The 12,220-nt window shown below is 41.2% G+C and overlaps 1 protein-coding gene across 1 annotated transcript in view; it reads left to right on the top strand.

Annotated features, from left to right (window-relative positions):
- MAN2A1 (mannosidase alpha class 2A member 1) overlaps positions 1-12,220 on the top strand; it is a 190,029-nt gene that overhangs the window by 120,632 nt on the left and 57,177 nt on the right. The window contains exons 7-10 of the mRNA XM_075325021.1: positions 2,228-2,414; positions 2,535-2,712; positions 4,388-4,590; positions 11,810-11,995. Of these exons, the coding sequence (XP_075181136.1) occupies positions 2,228-2,414; positions 2,535-2,712; positions 4,388-4,590; positions 11,810-11,995 (754 nt within the window). The remainder of the gene's footprint in view (positions 1-2,227; positions 2,415-2,534; positions 2,713-4,387; positions 4,591-11,809; positions 11,996-12,220) is intronic.

Below are 12,220 nucleotides of genomic sequence, written 5' to 3'. Positions count from 1 at the left end.
CAATCACAGATGCCAGGACTGCTGGTGGGCGGGAGAAGCAGTGCATATGGATTGGCAATAATGAGCAGCCCCGGAACAAAGTGAGAAAGCCGGAAAGAGTTATGTCTGCGCCGGAAACTCAAGTATGAAGCACTTGCTTCATCCCTATTTTCTTTTATCTTTGCTTTATTTAATTACCCAGGTTGCCGGATCTGGAGCATTACCCGGAATTCCCTGAGAATTCTGGGCCCGTGTGCGGCACTCGAGTACACTTGAAACCGCGAGGATCCGGACTTTCACAGTCCAGGACCACCCATGACTAGTACTAGTACATGAATAAAAACAAATGTGTTTAACTGTTAAGAATATTATAGAGGTATTCTGAATAATAAATCCTTTAAAACCTATTTACTGGGCTGGGAAAAATGTGGCCAAAAGATTTAATATTCTTTCCATCCCACAACTTCTTTGCTTCTCTACCGCGGCTAACCTGCCACCAGGACATACACATTACAGGTCCCTACTGAGACTTTTCACATCACTGAATTCTGCTCTACTTAATGTTGAATTATAAAATAACATTTCACCTTTGTCAGGGCTTCAAAGGGAGTGTTCAGTTTTGTCCATATTTTTATCCTCTGACAAGTGATAAAGAAATGTCAGGAGATTGCTTCTGTGGAGATCCGCAATAGTTTGAGATGCAATGTATGTGCCTCGCAGGCTTATAGTGTGGAGAGTTCTGTTTCTCTAAGCTTTGCTGTTGGACTGATCTTATGACCATTTACTCACCTTTCATTACGATAAAACAGAAAAATTTGCAAAAATGGAAGGTTAACTTTAGAGAAATTTGAAACAAACCTATCTGTGTAAGGCATATTCAGGGATTCCCATATGTAGTTCATAATTAATCTAAAGACCCCCCTATATATTCTATCCGTCACACTATCCGCACCGTGACTTCATTCTGCAGCATGTGACAGGGATTTTGATCAGTCCATTAAACGCGCACTCAGACATCAGTTTTTCCACATACAAATGCTATCCTTGTTTCTTTTTTTTTTTATGGACAACACTCGTGACCGTCTATGGTGCTGTTCACATGTCAGATTTATTTCTGAGTGCAAAATCACAGACGTGTCTATTGACCCAAATGTAGAATCAAAATCGACAACGCAAGTTTGTGAAAAAAAAAAATCTGACCGCACTTGGATGCCATCTGTTTGCTCTTTCTCACTGACTCATAGGTGAAAGTGGAAAAACTTCTTTTTTTTGTTCCCTCATTGGTGACAAAATTTTTTTTTACAAATCTCTGATGAAAATCACCAATGAAACTCTGTCCATTTTTCTCATATAAAGAGCTGACGTCTAAATTGCCTTGTATTTTACTACTGTAAAAACTGTGGTCTTGCAGGGTGGAATCTGCACAGCAGCTCTGCCACGTATGAATTTGGCCTAAGCCTAGTGCATATTTATCACTCCAGCTCATTGAGAAATCAAGTACAGTATCGGGCATAATTGGAAGAGCTGTAATTTCACTCGCCGTTATTGTGTGTGTATAAAGCCCCCTTCACACGTCAATGATTCCGGTACGTATGACGCAGTTTTCATATATACTGGAATCACGGACATACGCAGATCCATTAAAATCAATGTGACTGCACACACATCAGTGTTTTCACAAAGACCATGTGTCCACATGGAGCACCCGCTTGTTCATGTGTTCCTCACTGAGACGAGTCAGTCTTTCTCCAGCAGCACTGTTGTCATGTGGGCCACACACTGATGTGATCCGTGTGACACGTACCGGAGAAAACAAGTGTCTGAAATTAAAATAATTTTCTATACTCACCTGTCACATCGGTGCGGTTTCGGCACTGCTATCACTTGCTTCAGGGTTCACTCATTGCACATTCATTGCAGTGCAGACCCGGAAGCAGAAGCACCATGGACACCAGCTCCGAGGACAGGTGAGTAAAAAGTTCCTCATCTCCGTGTCCTATCACAGATATTGTTTGTGCTCTAGTATCCATTGTAAAAACTAGAATATTTCATAATTTTCCATTTTATAATTACTTCTAATGTATTTGTCTACATAAACTCTGGGCTGCTGTACAATATAGTATTAGGGGTCAATACAGTGTTGAAGTAGCAGGGTACCAGGAGTGTGTTTCAGATACGTTCTGCTATTGTTTCATCATGTAATGCTTTTGTTACGCTGCTTTTATTTATTCATGTATTTTAATTCTAGATTTGGGAGGTAGCACCGACATTTTGTGCCACATGATGCCTTTCTACAGCTATGATATTCCTCATACGTGTGGTCCAGACCCAAAGATCTGCTGCCAGTTTGATTTTAAGCGTCTGCCTGGAGGTAGAATCAATTGTCCTTGGAGAGTGCCGCCCGAGCCTATTCACGAGGGCAATATAGAGCACAGGTATTACTAGATTACTTTTACGTTGTATCTGTATTTTTACATGTCGTATATTTGTATGCTCCTATCTTTTTTGCTGTGTTCCCAAGTATTTATCCATGTTTTTCCTGGATTTCATTGCAGAGCCTGGATGCTTTTAGATCAGTACAGAAAGAAGTCAAAGCTCTACCGCTCTAAAGTGCTCTTAGTCCCACTGGGTGATGATTTTCGCTACAGTGACAGCTCCGAGTGGGATCAGCAATACCAGAACTATCAAAAGCTGTTTGATTACATGAACTCTCACCCTGAGCTCCGTGTTAAGGTTGGTTTTTAGAATTTCAGATTCAAATCCTGGATTTCCTAGAGGACTGATGGCAATTTTCCCTTTAAATTTAATAGCATCCAGTGTGTCTTCATGCTCACTTAAGAACAGATTGAGAATATATTTTCTCTGCTCCACTGCCTACTGCATTTCCTAACGGAATTCTAGTAGATTGAAACCTGCATCACAATATGTGTTCTATTTCGGCATGAGTGCTGGATAATCAGTGCAGTGTACAGGGTTTCCTTAGGTTATAATTTCTTTTTGCCTAGCGGAGCTTTACTTACTGACCCCTGCTCTAGTGTTGGCTCCCTGCTGCTGCTCCAGGGGTTTACAGGCTTTGTCAGTGATTTCAGGACTGTAGCGCACATGACTAAAGGTGAGCAAACCTTTGGAGATTTGGTTCACTGGCAGCAAACAGAACATCCACTGGTCCGAACTTGGCCCGAGGAGGTTCGGAATCGCTGATCGGCAGTTTGTCTCCGCCCACATACAGTACAACCAGACATAAGTAGGTCACTTTCAAGGGAGGCTGGGTAAGCTTTTTCATATTTTTATTTTTTTTTACATCTGATCACGCTGTTACCCCCATTGTGCACCGTTCAAACACTGCAAATGGCTCGCACAGGGCTGAGCACCAAGTGTACCTGAACACAGCACAGAGCTGCTCGCGCAATTAAATTTACACATAAAGCATCCAAACTCCGAACCCAAGCTTTGTTTTTTTAAGTTGGTGTTCGGTTCGAAACCAAACCTCGGGTTCTCTCATCTGTACACATGACCGCTGCTGCCAATCACTGTGATTATCGGCTTCGGTCATCTAGATCTGCTGAGCTGCAGCGGTCTTGTGACTGTTATGTCACTGCCATAGATTGTGAGATCAAAAAAGTCCAAAAAGACCAGGAGCAGCAGAAAAGGTCAGTAAGTAAAACTTTATTCTTACTAACTCCAATAGGCTGTAAAAGTTGTCAATGGAGAACCCTTTTAGGCCACATGCACACGTTCAGTATTTTGGTGATACCTCCGTATTTGAAAGCCAAAACCATGAGTGGGTAAAAAAATGCAGAAGTAGTGCACGTGTTTCTATTATACTTTTCCTCTGACAGTTGCACCCCTAGTTTGGTTTAGGCTTCTTTCACACTGCGTTCCTCTCCCCGTTCAGTGGTTCTGTTGGGGCTTCCAAGCTTCACTTGGCCTTAGGTGATAACATCTGGGGCAAGTAGTCCCAGTCTCATGCACAGTGCTACAATCTATGTTTGCCAGGAGAAATGCCAGTCTATATATCATGTATACTGTGCAGGACCATGAAGACCATTCTGACAGTTACATAAAGTGATTCTTCAGCTCCTGCACCTCTCTCTGACTTTAACATCTAAGGACTTGCTTTACCTAGATTAGTTATCTGCTTTTTTTTTTTTTATATTCATTATTTTTGGTCCTATAGTTGGAGCTCACTGTTTACAGTGTTACTCAACTTTTTTATTTTATATATTCCTTATATGCATTTCATATAGACTGGGAAAAGTGTCCACGTGTCAGAATTAATTATACCTGTATTTATTTGTATTTATTATTATGCCTATAATATATATATAAAATATATATAGCTGCCTAAAAAATTACAACTTTTTGTAATAGTTTTTTCAATGTCTTATATATATTTAACCTTTTTTAGGCAAAGTTTGGTACCCTGTCAGATTTTTTTAAAGCTCTGAGAAGAACGACCAGTATTGATGAGTCCAGCAGCCCATCCTTCTTCCCAGTTTTAAATGGCGATTTCTTCACATACGCAGACAGGGATGATCACTATTGGAGCGGGTATTTTACCTCACGGCCTTTCTATAAACGCATAGAACGAGTCATGGAGTCTCATTTAAGGCAAGTCTCCAATTATTCAGTCTATTCATATATTTTGCTGTATATGTATCCTGATTTGGAGGGTTGTGAAACATCATGTTTGTTTTTCATGTATTTTCAGTTCTGAAAATGTGCCAAATTTATCATTTTATAATAATGTTGGGAAAAATTATCTGTTCAATAAATCCACATGAGTATTTTCTGCCAGTAAAATCCACGTCAGATTGTGGGTTTATTCTATGGCTTTTTTCTTACATCCGACATTTATGGTCTGCGATGTCTAAACCGGCTGCTGAACTGCACTGCATCTTACGCACATACAAGACTGTTGTGTTCCCGTCAGCAGAGTCACGAATGAACCACGACTTCTGCATGGGTGAACGGTTTTAAAGGGTGGTTCCCATTTCCAAGATCCTAATCCAATATGTAGTAGTTGTAATAATAGCAAATACCTTCAATTAGAAATGTAGCATAGTTCTCCTGATATAACCATGTCTCTTACCTCATGTGCAGGGCACTGCACCTTAGGCATCTATGGTTACATCCACTCATAGGATATGTGCCCACAGTGGGGGTTTTTTCAGCACAAAAAAAGCTTTTTTTTTCATGCTTTTTTTTCATGCTTGTTTCATGCTGCTTTTCATGCTTCTTCTTATGTATTGAGATAGGGGAAAAAGCTGCAACAATTCACTTCTTTTTTCAGCAACAAATAAAGCAAGGAAAAAAAGCACTGTGGGCACAGCACATCACAATTCTCATAGACTTTCCTGGGATGTAATTCCTTGCTTTTTATCGGTTAAAAACAAGCAAGGAAAAAAGCATGAAAAAAGCCCTGTGGGCACAAGGCCATATAGTGGCAGTTAGTTGTTCGTGGTCATAACCATGTATACCTAAGCTGCAATGCCGTGCACATGAGGTAAGAGACATGTCTATATCAGAAGGACTATACTACATTTCTATTTGGAGGTATTTGCTAATATTGTAACACCTACTGCATATTGGGGTAGGATCTTGGAGATGGAAATACCCCTTTAAGTGTTAAAGTATTGAAAGCAAACACTTATCAGCTATATCAGAAGCCCAAACCAACTGTAATACTTGAGAACATAGCAGAATGCATGCTTTTGCTTATAGCAGTCTGTACTCTGCTTGTGGCATTGCAAATAATATACCTGTATATAAAAAAGCAGCAATGCTAAAAATTCTACTTTTAAAGGGGGGAATTTCAATTATGATGGTATGACATTTCATATGGTGACATTGGAAAGAATAACTACAACGTGCAATTTTTGGCTTTCCACATACTTGTACATATGGATGCCTGCATGAATGAGCAGAGTGTTTGGGGTGCAATGAATGCAGAATTTCCATTGTCCCCTGAATTGTGTGCTCGTGTAAGAAGCGGTGAGATAACGGCTGAAGTGAGAAGCAAAATAAGAACTCGTTAGGACCCAGTGAACATCTAGACACCGAAATTAGTGTACAGTGTATTAAAAAACGCAAATTGCCTTTGGGGACCTAGACATAACCTATAATAACCACATGACACCTTTTCCCCAGGTAGAACTGTGCATTAGTTGCATGGATGCTCATGGATATACAGTACTTTGGCTGTATATCGGTTGGTACTACTTCTAATTGGCACAATGCAGAGCTTTTTCTTTTATTACTTTGTTTAATATAAAAATGACAATGACAATGTTTTTATTCGCCATAAGAGTGTAATTAATATGAACAATCAAGGCTTTTATATTGCCTGTGACTTTTCCAGCATGAATACAACTCTATAATTGGGAATGCAATAAAGTAGCTGCACTAAAATTTACTTATTACTTGTTTGTTTTTTAATGTTACATTCAATTAGGGAATCCTGTAAGTGCAATTAAAGCACCGTGATTATAGCCCGGCTTCATTGTAATTTTGATTGAAATAATACCTTACTATAAAAAAAGCCTTAAATAAGGGAAAGTATTATATTCCCCATTTGCCTCTATGAATAATGCACTGGAAGAACAAAGCTCATAAATGCCTTCTTAAGCAGCCTTAATATGTCTTGTCACAACTGTCACAGCCTTGGATAATTCTCAAGGACATTACATTAGTATTCAAAAAGAGGCAACTATGGTGAGGTTTTAGTAAAGCATGTTACCTTCAAGTGTTCTTCATTGTCTTTAACTGTTTAAACACACACTGCTGTTTTTGAACTTGCTTTAGTTGTGGATTTATTTATAAAAGGGGTTATTTGGGATTTCAACCAAATCTTAACAATCGACAAAGTGATAACATATAAAATATATCCAATCTCCTACTTTCCAATGTGGACACTTTGAGTTTAGTTGTCCTTCAGTGGTGACATTGCATCGATCCACATGACCACTGCAGCAAATCACTCAACATTCTCAAGCGTTAAATGCCATTATCCCTGCCTAGTCCATTGGCGTGTTCTCAGCAGTGATACTTACATTTACCATAGTCGTGGGAGGAATTTGAAAAGTGAGCAATGGCTCTTATTATAGATGGGAGAATCGATACCTAGGGCTCTGGTCCATTGGCCGGGGCAGTAGTCTGTGAGTGCAGGACAGGAGATCTGCAAATTTTCTTAACTCTCAACATTCCCGGATCGCCTTTTCATTAGTCAGAGCTGGTGCGACATCATCATTGTGGCAGGACGCACGTAGAAGTGGACACCGTGTGATCTACACCAGCGCTACTTTCACTCACAAGCTGAGCAGATCATCTACACTGCACACTGATGAAGGTCTATGTTAGACCGAAACGTCTGTGCTGTATCTGATCAAGCTTACTGAAAATACCAGTTTATATTTGAGTGCCGAGTATTTGCTCTTTGCTGCATACGGGACTGCATCCTACTTGAGCACCTACGCACAGAAGTGCCGTGTACATAGAAGTCATGGCAGTCTAGATAATCAGAGGAGGCCAGAATGCCGGGAGGTAAGGAAATTCACAGGCTTCCTATCTAGAGGTCAGGGTGTACTTCCCTGGTTGATGGATTGAAGTCCTGCATCTCGATTCTCCCATCTCTAGTTCTGAGGTTCTATTTCATGATGTTGCCTTCTTAAGGGACATTTTTCTTTTTTTTAGTTAGCAGACACTCGCTCTAAATGGATAGGTTAACTCTACGCAATCTGTTCAATGGCAGCACTTAAGGTTTCCCATTAAAGGGTCTTGTGCAAGAATACCCCACTCCCCAGCCTTATATATTTCTGCTTGGCGTCATTGCACCGTTGGGGGGTAGTGTCCACTCTCAGATACTGCGGAATAAGGCAGATACAATAAAACAGGACTGAGAGGATTTTCAATAACAAGGAAATGTCAGTCACTTGTTTATACAAGCATCGTGCAATTAAACCCTGGGTAATACATAGCAGAATTCCAATGTCCATAATTAGGCTGCACCGACATGTTTCAGAGGACTTGAACCATTCAGGTGCCAAAAAGAAAAGAATCTCTATTTTTTGGATAATTTTTAGTTTCTTGTCTTGAATCTCTCAGGACATCCAGTTGTGGAATTACATCTGCCTCATTATGATTAAAGTAATACATCAACCGAAATTACATTTTCATTTAATAACAGTATAAAGAATGGTTATACATAGGAATAACCTAGAGTAAAATGTAATATAAAGAGAAAAATATTTCATGTATGCCTGAGAAAGTTATGAATTATTGCTTTGTGATATCTCATACACATATTGCTTAGAAAATTCTTATGCCACTACTACAATGGATGTAATTTCTGCATTCTTTATAATAATTCTACTATTACTAGAATATTGACAAAAAAAAACAGTTTCCATAGATATAACTCTTACATTACAGGGATTTTTCCTCTTTTCGGTCATTGATAATTTGCAGATTGTCACTTTTCTTAACACTCATTCACACAGGCCGATAATCTGCATACGGATGTTCATGGGAAGACGAATTCTTGGGCCTGTGTAAACATGCTGCCGTTTGGCAAAAGACTCGTTCGGCTTGAGATTGGCTCTTTTATGCTGCCATAAAATCATTGTATGTCAGCATTAAAATCATTACCCCATGTATGGGGACAGAATTATCGAATTATCATCAATCTTTCCCTATACAGTTAGTATACAAAAATTCCATTAGATGCTTTGACTGGTATCATTCAGGTTATTATGACTGAGCAGTGTCTTCCAGGCTAAATGCACTTGGGCAATTGCCTCTTGGATGTGCTTGATAGGTAACGACTCCAGAGATGCTGTAGGCCATGGTAGCAGTCTTCAGTAATACGAACTGCTCACAGTATTACAAGAAACACACAGCCTGGATGTGTCATGTTGAAAAACATCTAATGGAAAGATCTTGGAGAAATAGCTGTACTACGGTTTCCATGTCCAAATCCATGTAACTGAGGTGTTACTGTACCTGGGATGAAGACTACAGGCGTCTGGCTACTGTACATTGTCACCATGCAACATAATCCCATAAGTAGGACCAGTGTGTGATAGTCTTTTCTCATCATTGCACATGTGGTTTCCAGACTGATCTCTAGCTCTAGTTGCAACCAATTTAAAAGTGGGAGTAGATAACTTCAATTCCATCCACCATTGTCACCTTGCTTTGCACCATGAGAATGTTTGTTTGCATGGAGCACCTGTAGCTGAACATCTGTCTCATAGCCCAATATCGGGCAAATACCTTCTGATGGTTTGTGTAGACACTCTTTTGACAACTTACGCTTGGTATATGATGTCCAACTTCACATGTACAGACTGGATCACCACGTACCATTCTACTAATATGATGATCCATCCATACAGAGCTGCACCTATTTGCACCTCTTGCTCTCATTCCAGTTTATCGTAATTCTCCCAGCTACTAGGACTTGCAACTTTAAACATTGCAGCCGTTTTGGCCTACATACATTGAAATCTGCCAGAGTGCTAAATCCAAGGTTTCTAAGTTCAAAGATTTTGGCCCTCTCAGTTTGCAACAAGTGGAGATAACTGACACAATGATTGATACCTCCTGTTTTATTACTCCTCTGGACCTAACCCGATTTTTGACAATTCATGTGTGACGCCCTGGACCCCAGGGGTCACAGGTAATAACACCTACCACATACACACACACCCCCACCCCCTGTGTGGTCACACACACATCACCCGAAAGGGAGACCTGATGCCTCCCTCGGGGCCAGTAGGGCACACCAGGTGTGCGGAGTCAGGCGGAAAGGCACGCCCACCGAGGAGACTACTGTCCTGAGGCAGGAAATACAAACCGTTAGACAAGTTCTAAAGAGAGAGAGTGAAGTGGTAGAGGAGCAGAGCTGTCAAAGACCCGGGTAGGAGCCTGGGCCCCTTGAAAACGTCAGGCAGGCAAACGGTGGCCGCCTGCAGGAGTACCGGTACAGCAACCGGCAGAACCGTATGGACCGGGCCTGGGTTGGAGCACGCCCATCCTGAACCGGGGAGTCAACCGTGTACCGGAGCACCAGAAACCGGGTACTCAGAGCCAGTCCTAGCTTAGAAGCCACTGAGTATAGGCGAATTGACTGATTGCTGGCTGGACCTCACCGATTCATCCACACCCAAAGTCCCGAAAGAAGGCAAAAGCCCACCGAGACCGAGTGAGCGCCACCGCCAAGGGCCAAACACCCGACGGGCCAGACCAGAGGTGCACGGGAAAGGGGCCACCATCAACCCCACAGGGGACATCAGCAGCCGGCCGCGGGAACCGACCATATCCGAACTTTGGTTTACCAGTGACTCGGAGTGTGAATTAATCGTGAGTACACCAGTGCCATCCGGGCACGAAACTACACCGCGACACGGCACCCTGCACCCCGACAACAACATCAGCCCTTCCAGTCCCCCACCGGGCCCCACCCACGGAGGGGCTAACATCTAGGCTGCGGCCGCAACACCGATCCCGGACGATCCTGCCTTCACTCCAGTCGCAGCGGTGGTGCATCCCGTCACCACGACCCGTGGGTGGCGTCACGACCCGTGAGACGATGGCGCGGCCCTCCCCCGGCTGCACGCCTCGTCCCGCACCACCCCCGCCACTGCCTTCCCTTAACAGAGCGACGTGTCGTGTCGTGTCCCCCGGTCCGGAGGCGCTCGTGCCACCGACAAACCGAGCCCGGACCTCGAGCGCCTCGGCCCGAGCAGCGGAGAAGCGGCCGGGCCCCTCTCAGGATGGTACACATGCAGCTAATTATATATATATGTATGTATATATATATATATATATATATATATATATATATATATATATATATATATATATATATATATATATATATATATATATATATATCTCTATATATATATAATATAATATAATATTTATTTATTTTATTCATATTTACTTCAATTGGCTTTTATGCACCTTCCACACAGCACAGATTGGAGCTAGGTGCTTGAAAATTGGGTGAGGACTAGAGCCAGGGAGACGTATTTTGACACTCCCGGAGCAGTTAAAGGGGGTTTTCCCACCAACGAAGTTCATTTTAAAATTAATTTTAATCATTAGGTCATGGGGAAATAATAATCTCCACAATTGGATGATAAAAAAAAAAGATCCTGTGCTGAGATTTTATGTGTCCTGCTATGTAGTGTGTAATGGACGTGTCTGACTGTACAGGGACATGGTCTGCATCATACCACAGCTCCTGGGAAGGGGTGGACATAAGAGTATAAAGATAGTACAGCATAGGATCGCAGCTGATTTCTTTTTGTGAGGTAAAGCATTTGTCTACTCATTTTTTTAAAAATGTTTTACCTCAAGTAATAATTTGCGATCTTGTGTTTTCCAGTCTGTACACTTTGTTCCCTCCTCCCCATCCCAGGTGATGTGGTATGATCACACCATGTCTCTGTGTGGTCAGACACTGCCATTACACAGAATATAGCAGGGTCACATATATAAGATAATCTCAGCACCGGAACATCATTTTTTTTTTTTTTTTTTTTTTTTTTTTTTTAAACCCCTCTAATTGTAGAATTATTATTATTCCAAGATTTATTGATTAAAAATAGTTTAAATTAACTTTGTTTGTGGGAAACCCCTTTTAAGCCTTATTTGCACATGGATTAAAACTGTAATTTTTTTATGAGCAACAGTTTGGAGGATGACCAGATAAGCAGTCTGGAGGAGGAGGTGGATCGCCTGGATAGATTCTCTTTAAAGATCTCACTTTGTGTTTGTTTTACAGAATTTAATTTGTGTAATTCCATATTTTCATTTTCAGATCTGCTGAGATACTGTATTCATTGGCACAAGTGCATATTCAAAGAAACCGCAAACTCGAGGCGTTCCCAACAGGAGAACATTACAAATTATTAACAGAAGCCAGGAGGAATTTAGGACTTTTCCAGCATCATGATGCAATCACTGGAACAGCTAAAGACTGGGTTGTAGTGGATTATGGCACCAGGTAAAGATCTCTCCTCTTGTCTGAACTCATTCCTGGCACACGTATGCTCTACTGAAATATTCCCTCACTATGACTAATCAGAGCTTGGTGTTGCCTTTAACAGGAATACTAAATTCTATTTTGAAAGCCCCTACACTACATTCAACGTTAAAATTTCATCACCAAAGAAGAAAAGTTGTGGAATGAAGAGAATGACATGCTAATAATTAGGTTATTAATGGTTGT

The sequence above is a fragment of the Anomaloglossus baeobatrachus genome, chromosome 1 (assembly GCF_048569485.1).
Source record: "Anomaloglossus baeobatrachus isolate aAnoBae1 chromosome 1, aAnoBae1.hap1, whole genome shotgun sequence".
Lineage (NCBI taxonomy): Eukaryota > Metazoa > Chordata > Amphibia > Anura > Aromobatidae > Anomaloglossus > Anomaloglossus baeobatrachus.
This window is presented reverse-complemented; position numbering and strand designations above follow the sequence as displayed.